Raw genomic sequence first — 10,947 nt, forward strand, 5'->3', positions numbered from 1 at the left:
AGGGATTCCCCCGAGGGAAAGTGCTTAGGGAAGTTTGCGAGTGCGTGTCTAAAAGTGGAATGGAATGCAGCCTAAGCCAAACAGCCTTTACCAAAAAAAGGTAAAACAACGATATTGGACGATTTTGAAGTTGAAGGAGAAAATTAGATGAAGTTTTTCGCCCTACCGCAGTACTTCCGCCTACGTCACGACTCACGCGTGACTTTTCAACGTAATAAGTGGCGCATTACAGAGCAGTGCAAACGAGCATTTGTGATTAAAAAGTGGATAATTTTAATTTATTTTTTTAAAAAATGACCCAATCGTTTCGTTAGATAAGACCCGTATTCCTCGTCTGGTATCATGTAGAGCCTTTTGAAGCTGCATTGAAACTGGTGAACCCCACTGAAGTCCACTATATGGAGAAAAATACTGGAATGTTTACCTCAAAATCCTTAAGTTCTTTTCAACTGAAGAAAGAAAGACATGAACATCTTAGATAACATGGGGTTGAGTAAATTTTATTTCAGAAGTGAACTAATCCTTTAAACTTTCAAATTTGCTCCCCTAATCTTGAGCATTTGGTTACATCTTTGTATACATCAATTTCAGCCAAGATTCAGTAAAGACATAAATGAGATTTTCATGTATTTGCATTAAATTTCCTCTCTTTATTTGGGTTCATTTATCAGTTATAATAAATCTCATTATAGGCAGTTTCTCTTTGCCTTTATGGCGTTGCATTGTCTGTAAAGCTGCTGCTAGAACAATGAAAAGGGCTGTACAAACAAATTAGATTTAGCTGAATTGTTGTAATTGATAATTAACTGGGCTGTTCCCTCTGTGTGTGGGCGCTTCTGGGTGTGAAATGCATCGGGTCCACTTACACAAACGCGTGGTAAAGCAGCGCCCATCCTCGTGGTCTCTCGAGCGCGTCGTAGATGAGGTTCTGGATCCGTCGCTTCCTGATATTATTCCTCTTCACGGGGCGAGTGTAGCCCAGGGGCGTCTTGGCGAGCAGACCGATGTTCTGCGAGCCCCGTTTGAAGTCCGGTTCCTTGCCCGAACCGACGAGAAGCAGCGCGCCGTCCCGTTCCTGCCCCGCGCACTGTTCCAGGTCTCCGGCCAGCGCGCTCTTCCGCTCGCGCGAGTCCTCGGCACTGTTAGTGGCATTTCTGGACCTGATCCCCATGTTCACTGCTCTCGAGCCTCGGCGCCGCGCGTGTGGAAGTCCGGGATGGGGCGCATGCCATGATCCGGACAGGGAAAGCACGAGCTCCTTAGTCGTCGTGGGTCATTTAAGGACCTCGTTCAGGGAGGGAGGCGCGAGGATGGGCTGTGGATTGAAAAAAACATTCAAGTCTCTCAAACGCACACACGCTCTCATACATGAACGGTTGTCGAATGGGAATTCTTCTGCAGATGTGAAAGGAACAGCATACTAACATACACTGACAGTGTTTCCCGCACTACTATTCACCAATGCAACACCACGACTGAACATACGAGTGTACACCGATTCCCGAACCGGTTCTTCTAATTGAATCTAAAACACACAGCTCGACCAGTGTGATCCGATTCCCGAAGGAATGACTCTTACGAGTCGATTATTTTGAGTGAATTAAAAATAGACTACTTATAAATCAGAGCGGTTGCTGAAATAATCTGATTCACATTCTGAACACGTTAACATCTGTCTTATGGAACTGGAAATGAAAACATGTAGTTACAAATAAACGATATTATTTTTGTAATCGATGGTACTTAATTAAAAATAATTAAGTAATTAATAAATAGCATTTTTGTTTATTTTATTGCAGCATAACGCTATTGGACGACAAAAAGTCTGTGAAAAGTCATCCAAAAGTAGGTTTATAGCCTATATATTAAATTTATTTATGAATTGTTATAATATTTTCTGTTACAATTTAAAATGACTTCATCGTTTGAAACTACTGAAGGCTCCAAGCAATACGATTTCACTTTGTCCTAATATATTTTCCACGATAATACTAAAAGAATAGCTAATGATTCGAAATCGGAACTGGAATCATTTGATTCATTACGACTCCCATATCTAATCACAAATGCCTGGTTAAATGGAAAATCTGCGGTTATGTCGACTGACTCAACAGCGCTGACAAAGAGCATCTGGTTCATCCGCAACAACGCCGTGCAACAATTGCATCCCTTCAGCTTACACCGGGATGAGCAACACACAGCAATGTCTGAAAGCATAAATACAACGGCGGTTCTGCTGTCAAATGTACACACACAGAGTTGCCTTACCGTATTCTCCGCGCGGCCGCATGATTGCTGATCCAAACTGATCTAGTGTGCTGCCGTTGCTTGTTGAGAAGATGAGGGAGGAGGCTCAGACGGTGGCGCGAGACAGAGAGCTTGTGGCCACGTGACACACTACTGACATAGCATCTCTGAGCCTCGTCAAAGCATTATTGTGGATGCCATCGCAAACCAAAACCACGAAAAGGCTGCTGGAGATGCGTTCACATGAATCACACAGAAAAAGATTTCATTGGAGAAATATGAATAAATATCCTGACTCATCCGAGCTTTATAATGGCAGTATGCGTTACCAAACGAGTATGATCCATCATAAACATATTCCACACGGCGCCGGAGGGTTAATAAAGGCCTTCTGAAGCGAAACGATGCGTTTGTGTAAAAAAAAAAAAAAAGTATATTTAACAAGTTATTAAGTAAAATATCTTGCTTCCGCCAGACCGCCTTCCGTATTCTTCAAAAAGCTTACGCTGTACGTCCTACGCCTTCCCTATTCAACTTACGGAACTGACGCGACGCCAGTTCCGTTTTTTTCCGAAATTTGAATAGGGAAGGCGTTACTCGTTCACGCTTACTGCCATTATAAAGCTCGGATGCGTCAGGATATTTATTAATATTTCTACGATTGTGTTCATCAGAAAGAAGAAAGCCATATACACCTAGGATGGCTTGAGGGTGAGTAAAGCTTGGGCTAATTTTTATTTGAAAGTGAACTTAACCTAAACAGTGTCACAAAGTGCACATCAAAGAATCAGACTTGACTTTCTACAGCAATGGTTCTTTAATGGAATTAATGGTTACTTGAAGAATCTTTAACATCCATGGAACATTTCCATTGCACAAAAGGTAATTTATATTGGGAAAAGGTTTGTTAGATTATTAAAATGTTCTTCATACAAAATAAATAAATAGTTAATTTTGAGAATTGCACTGAAGGGGAACCAAAATGGATCTTCTATGGCATTACTGTGAAAAAAAAAACCCATATTGAAACCTTTATTTTTTAAGAGTGTAAGCATTCTTCTCTTCTAGAAAGCATTGCTCATGAAACAGTAGGAGAACAATACCTATATCTGCTGAGATTCTGCACAATTAGTGGACACTTTGCTATTTCATGAGGTCATACCTGAAAAGCCATCAGATTAAAAACCCGAAGGCATTTTTATATAATAGTAAATTGTTACATCTTATGGCATAAATGCATAGGTTAAAGTTAAATCACACAAACAAGGGAACAGATTAAAAATCTGCTACCATGTGTCCCTTCAAATGGCAATTTTTGTTGTAGCATCTGATAAAAAACAATCTTATCCACATATACAAATTACTTAAAGGATTAGTCCACTTTTAAATAAACTTTTCCTGATAATTTACTCACCCCCATGTCATCCAAGATGTTCATGTCTTTCTTTCGTCAGTCAAAAAGAAATGAAAATTTTTGATGAAAACATTCCAGGATTATTCTGCTTATAGTGGACTTCAATGGCCTCCAGACAGTTAAAGGTCAAAATGACAGTTTCAGTGCAGCTTTAAAGGACTTTAAACAATAACAAATGAGGAATAAGAGTCTTATCTAGCAAAACGATCGCTCATTTTCTAAAAAAATTTAAACTGTATGCTTTATAAACACAAAATATCGCCTTGAACGTATACTTCCGGTTTCCGCATTCTTCAAAACGCTTACGCTGTATGTTCTACCCTTCCCTATTCTACTTATGGCGCCAGGTTTTTTTTTTTTTTTTCGTAAGTAGAATAGGGAAGGGTAGGACATACAGCGTGAAGAATGCGGAAACCGGAAGTATGTTTAAGACGATATTTTGTGTTTATAAAGCATATACAGTTGTTGTTGTTTTTTTTTTAAATGACAGATTGTTTGGCTAGATAAGACCCTTATTCCTCGTCTGGTATCATTTAAAGCCCTTTGAAGCTGCACTGAAACTATAATTTTGACCTTCAACTGTCTGAAGGCCATTGAAGTCCACTATAAGAGAATAATACTGGATTGTTTTCATCAAAAACCTTAATTTCTTTTCGACTGAAGAAAGAAAGACATGGACATCTTGGATGACATGGGGGTGAGTAAATGATACTTTCATTTAGATAATCAGTATGCCATTATAGAGGATAATTAATGAATTAATTAAGAAATTGTAATTATTTTATGTACTTGATAAGATGGACCATGATGACTATAACAAGGCAGTCCACTGAAGGCAAACTGAAGAACCCAAGTGCAGTTTATTAAACAAGATATGTGAATAATCCATGAAACAAACACAAAATAAACAAAGACTTGGCAGAGCTAAAAATGACAGGATCACATGAGGGGATCAGTGAATTACATGACATGTCCAAGAAAAAAGACTGTGAAAATTACAAAATAAAAGACCTGAAAACTAGAACATGAACAAAACTACAAAAAAGTGAACAAAACAAACGTGAACCAAAATCAAACGTGACATAACCCCGTGACCCCCCACCACCTCTAAGTGTGCCTCCACACGTCCTAACAAAACACAACCCAAAGCACAAAAAGTTCAGGAGGGTGGTGGAGAGGAGGCGGTCCAAGGGAAGTGAGGAGGGCCAGGCCTATGAAGCGGTGGCGTGAAAGTGCCCTTTGCAGGCCCCCGCGTTCCCATTTCTCCTGCCCCCCAGAACGCGATTTCTACCAAGGGGCACGATTTTGCCCCTGCCCGCACGGAGGTCTGAAATAATAAAAACTATGAGCTATAAACTGACAAAACATCAGTGCAAGAACTGCACATAAGCCTATAGTCAGCAGACGATTGCAGTGACATGTACTGTATCTCTCCCTCTCTTCTTTTATACTCTCTTTGCTTTGTTGTGTAAATTCCTCCTTACAGTCAGCATCTCATGTTCCAGAAGCCCAATGTATCTCATAATAACAGACTGGAATCTGCAGACGTCTTGTACACACTTTGTGTGTGTGTGTGTGTGTGTGTGTATATATATATATATCCTCCACACACACACAGGTTTGTTTTTGTGAATTGTGGGGACATTCCATGCGTAATGGTTTTTATACTGTACAAACCATATTTTCTATCGCCCTACACTACCCCTAACCCTAAACCTACCCATCACAGGAAACTGTGCACATTTTTACTTTCTCAAAAAAAACTAATTCTGTATGATTTATAAGCCTTTTGAAAAATGGGGACATGGGGTAATGTCCTCATAAGTCACCCTCTCCTTGTAATACCTATGTCATACCCATGTCATTATACAAATTTGTGTCTTGATATGTCACAAAAACGCACACACACACACACACACACACATATTGTTATGTCCTCATTTTAGTCTACAGATGCAGGAACGTGTAACAGAATAAAATGGTGTGATGTGCGGAGGCAGCAAAGTTCAGTTCCCAACCCCAGTGTATTTACAATGACCAAAAACATATAAAAAAATATCAAAAACAACAAACATAAACTCTCTAACTAGTAGGGAGGTAAACTAAGCTACAAAGAAAATAAATCAAAAGTACAATAAAAATACACTAACTCCCTCACTAGCTGTTTTCCTCATGGGACTAAAAAATGTCCCCATATGGTGTCCCCATAAAGTCAAATTGACTGGTTTTACTATCTTTGTGGGGTCAAAATACACCTGTATTTTGTTGTTTTATTTTTATTTTATTATTATATTATTTTTACAGAAGTAAGATAAGATATCAATGATTGTGCCAAATAAGAACACATTTTTAGTTTGGTGTTAGAGAATTTGAACCTTATGGGGTTGTGGAGGTACAAAAGACAAAAAAGGTTGGGAAACACTGCAATAAAGCACTCTAATCTGAAACTGAAACCGAGAATCCCACAGTGAAGCAGTTCTCAGGATTTCATTTATCATTAATGAGATTTACACTCTCACTGAGAATAAAGTTTCTTAGGTTTCAAATCTCACACATCAGAGCAGATGAGAATATTTTGCAGACACAGGGGTTTTACAGTACACATGTCTTATCAAAACTCAAAAGTTGATTTTTTTTCCATGTGCATGCATTTTTTTTAACCTCTTTGTGGGTGTTTTTTAGACTCTACTGCAGTGGGAGTATCTGACTGCTCTCTGCTGAATTCAGATGCACTTTACAGGGCTAGTCAAGATGGCTGCTGAACTACCTCTCTCTCACAGACACAAACACAAACACACACACATGGGTTTTCCATCTTTTATGGGGACTTTACATATACAATGATTTTTATACTGTACAAACTCTATATTCTAGCTCCAAACCCTAAACCTACCCCTAAACACAACCCTCACAGAAAACATTACGTTACAAAAAAAAAAAAAATTAGTATGATTTATAAGCTCTTTTTCTCATTGGGACCACAAAATGTCCTCAAAAAATTCTGTTATTACTATCCTTGTGAGGACATTTTGTCCCCATAATGTAGGGTTTACCAGGACCACACACACACACACACACACAGGAGCTCTAAAATGATCCCATCTGTCCACAAAGGTGTAAATTCACATTGTTAAACTCAAAAACTGAAAGGCGCTTTAAATACACTGCTTTATGGGACACTCTAAGGTGACCCCAGTGCTGCAGTGCATCATGGGAACATACCTGTAAATCTAAAGCGCAATCATGAATCTCTTTATCTTTGCCTTTCATACTGCTTAACCAGTCATCCATGTCAATTCAAAACCAGTCCCAATTCTCTTTTGGGATTAAGCAGTTGAAGTAGATGCAGGCTTTCTTAATTCCTCTTTATATGAACACAACCTAAGATTACAGCTATAAATTTTTATGATTCATAAGCCATAAATTTAAGTGCTTATGATATCAAGCAGCTTGGAGAGATGCCGTTAACCTTAGAGCGACCATAGTTCAGCTCAGAGAGCCTGTGCCACCACGCTCTGACATACACATCCCTCGGGAGAGCAGGATCCTATGGCTACAGAAAGAAATGGAGGGGAGAGAGAGAACCAGGCATGAAAAGCGGGGATGAAAAAGACAAACCGATCAATAAAAGTGAAGTAACATCAAAAATGACCTGACTGTAGAGTTAGGCTTTTGGAAAGTCAGAGCAGGCGGCATCTTCTCCTTGTCAGAGATTGGAGGAACAGCAGAGCCAGGGGAGCTGAGGAGATGGAGGGAGAGAAAGAAAAGACAGCATCTTTGTCAGGATGACAGGGGGTGAATAATTCAGTCTATGTCCAGCTGCTGGGTTAAATCATCATGTTTTATTAATTCACAACAGTTTCAGAAACCTAAAATTCTTATTGGATACATTAGGGCAATAAGTCACACATCTGGAGAAGAATTAACTTTTGATTGGCAATTCCTAATGTAAAAAAGCATATGCAGTACACATTTCGACCCATTAACTTTACGTTTTCATAGTGCTTTTTATAAAAGAAATTGTCTGATGAACACCGAAGACACAATATTTAGCAAAATACAGCGTTATACAAAAACTTTAAAAAAAATAATTAAAAATTAAAAAAGGGAAGAAATCGAAAATGTTAGGATAAGAAATACAAAAGTCTGGGTTCATCAAAGCTGCATTTATTTGATACAAAAATACAGTAAAAACTGGAAAATGCTAGTGTGAAATATTATGATTGAAAATAAATTCTTCAATCATCTTCAGTTTCACATGATTCTTCACAAATCATTCTAATTTGCTGATTTGGTGCTCACGAAATTTATTATTATTCTCGATGTTGAAAACAGTTGTGCTGCTTAGTATTTTTGTGGAAACTGTAACATTATAAATGTCTTTAAAGTCCCCCTGAAATCAAAATTTAAGTTTTTTAGCTTTTAGTATTAATATGTTAGCCTATAGTGTTATGAATGAGTTGGTGTGTTCCAAAACAATGACAAAATTCGCTTTTAAGCATTCAAAACTTACAGTCTCTCACTTCCACTAAAATAGATCACGGATTTTCGTGACATCACATCGCACTTCAGCTTCTCATCAAATCTTCTGTCCAATCAAATGCTCTCTACAATCTGTAGTCCCGCCCCCTCCTACACGATCAACAGACACTGAAGCCTCGGCTAAAATCTGTCATTTGCTCACACATTTACTAGTTTCTACATGGTGAATGACACATAGTATACTATATAGACTAGAGAATACGGAACGATTCAGACAGTGTAAATATGCTTTCCATTGATGCAAATGAAGTCTGTTTTCGCGTTAGTATCACGTGAACCACCGCAACGCAAGCAGTCTACTCCGGTCCAGAGACACGAGAGCATATCTGCGAGTCAGCTCAGACCACGAAAGGTATCGGACCCATTTAAATTCTGCACAGAATGCTATATTTTAAAGTGATATGGAGGAGATTAGGAGAATAAACGGTTAGATATTAAAAGGAAACAGAGGTTTTACTGAGTTTAACGGCTCTGGCGGAGCTGTGATATAAACTAAACTCTATTGGCTACTTTAAAAGGGCGGGGCTGTTCGATATATCGCCCTGTCTTCCTGTTTCAGTTGAAATTACGTCAACACATCGAATAATGCTGCGTGTTCCAAGACACTTCAACAGGCCTTTAATGTCACTTTTGATCAATTTAATCCATACTTGGTAAATAAAAACATTCATTTGTTTGAAAAAAAGTCTTAATGACTTTTGGACAGAAGTGTATTTATGACTTATTTCAAGGTCACAAAATTATCAAATTTATGACACTAATTGTGTGAACTCTCTGGACAGTCATTCTTATGTTCCATTGCTCTTTAGATAATCATCCTTGATAACATGATCATCAAGTATTAAATAAACTTGTGGTCAAAGGAATATCACTGGAAAAAGGAGGGTTGTGATCAAACAAGAGCTTTAGGATCTGCGCTAATATTAGAACAGCTTTCTAGCGCTGGAAAGACATAATGGACTGAAGGGGACAGGCCTGAAAACGAATGTCAAGGTTGTGTTGTTTCTGCTCCATATGTGAGTAACATTGGTTTTCTGTTTCACAGAACTAAGATATGCTGTCGTTATAATATGTTAGCTGTTGTAACATAACAGTTTTGAGTGTCTTTGTTTGTCTGGAGCTGGTGCGCTGCTGGCAACTAAAGGCCCCGATATACTTCAAACAAAATCGAAAAACGAACTGATGTGACGTCATTTCGAACAAAATCAGGCCAAAACGAAGTTCATTTGGCATTCTTTTTGGAAGTTCGAAATGGCTTGCCAAAGCGAACTTTCAGGAAAAGTTCGCTCCAGCTGCAAAACACCTTCGTACTACCATTGGTCAGTGACGATAACGTAATAGGAGGCGTGCACCGAGGCTCCGCCTTCACTCGCGTGGAGCGCGATATAATCAGACGCTTTTCTTATGCTTTCTAAAATAAATGCTTGCTGTTTTCTCATTTTTGTTGTGTTTATTTTGTTACTGAGAAGAAAGTGCATGGCACATATTTACATATTCATCTAAACGTCGCTCTCAGCAGTGGGGGCGGCGTCAGATTTTCGTTTATATCGCTGGTCACGCATTTCGAACTTTATTTTTACCCCTACAACTTCGATTTCATTTGAGGTATATCGGGGCCTTAACAACCAACTCTTGCTTGTATACTTGTGTACTCTATGTTTAATTTCTGTTCTTTCTTGTTGTTCGTTTGTCATCTTCACTTTATTTTTCGTGAAGCATTATTTTTCTTTACTTTAAGCTATGATAAAGAGATATCCACTCTTGCATTGCGTGTTTGTGCATTTTGGGGGCGGAGCAATGAAGGGAGGGGTTTGTTTGTTTAGGCTGATTTCAAATATCAACAGTGTTTCTCAGAAATTGATTACTGTACCTTAAAGGCAAAAAAGGGGGACAAACCAATTAATTTTCAATTAAACTGTTCACTCAAATGGTTATGCTGATAATATAATTTGTAAAGAAAATGTTGTTAGCAAATCAAAATATAAGCTAAGACTTTTGGCCCCCCTGTGTATTTTTTTTTTTTAGAATCTGGTTAGCCTGAAATTAATTAATTAAATACATTTCTCTAAACACTGCTCTTTGAAGCGTAATGCGTTAACTCCATTTTCCGAAGCGTCTCTGAAATGGCTTTCATAAGATTTAGTCCAGAACAGCGCAGGGGTGTTTAAATGTCAGCAGCAAGGTAAATTACTCATCTGCTGACAGGAGTTTTTAATAAAGGTGGAAATGAAACCAGCACAGACCATCTGCACATATCGATAAGTCACTTGTACACACATAAAGCAGCAGCGGAAAGTACACAGACACAATACTGAGGAATAACCTAAGCACTGAGGAAAGGTGTATACCTGCTGACCCTGAGTGCGAGCTGTAAAGAAAGTGTGAACTATAGGGTGAGTATATCTTGTTGCTTTCCTGAAAATAGAAATACTGCAGAGAAATGAGCTCATCAGTTGGCAGTTATGTACACATCTGACCTCTTCAGCGCACAAACACACACATACAAAATAAGGTCATGCACATCTCAAACACATATCCACATATTCCTCCAACACACAAAAGAAAAAAGAAGAAAAGAGAAAGACAGCACAAATGAAAAGCTGAACAACAATAAGCCTACATCTGACTCTGAAGACTATGATAAGAAATAGTGGGCTATTAAACAACTTAAAGTAACATAAACACAGATCTTGACCATGTGAAAATGACCAGAAATCAATGTTTGTGGACGGTCAGATATTGTC

General features: G+C 38.5%; 1 protein-coding gene across 1 annotated transcript in view; it reads right to left on the reverse strand.

Moving 5' to 3' along the window:
- The window catches only part of kcnq3 (potassium voltage-gated channel, KQT-like subfamily, member 3), a 49,462-nt gene extending 48,291 nt beyond the window's left edge, over positions 1 to 1,171 (reverse strand). The window contains exon 1 of the mRNA XM_067362742.1: positions 867 to 1,171. Within this exon, the coding sequence (XP_067218843.1) occupies positions 867 to 1,171 (305 nt within the window). The remainder of the gene's footprint in view (positions 1 to 866) is intronic.
- Positions 1,172 to 10,947: the final 9,776 nt, after the last annotated feature.

This window comes from Chanodichthys erythropterus, chromosome 16, assembly GCF_024489055.1.
Source record: "Chanodichthys erythropterus isolate Z2021 chromosome 16, ASM2448905v1, whole genome shotgun sequence".
Taxonomy (NCBI): domain Eukaryota; kingdom Metazoa; phylum Chordata; class Actinopteri; order Cypriniformes; family Xenocyprididae; genus Chanodichthys; species Chanodichthys erythropterus.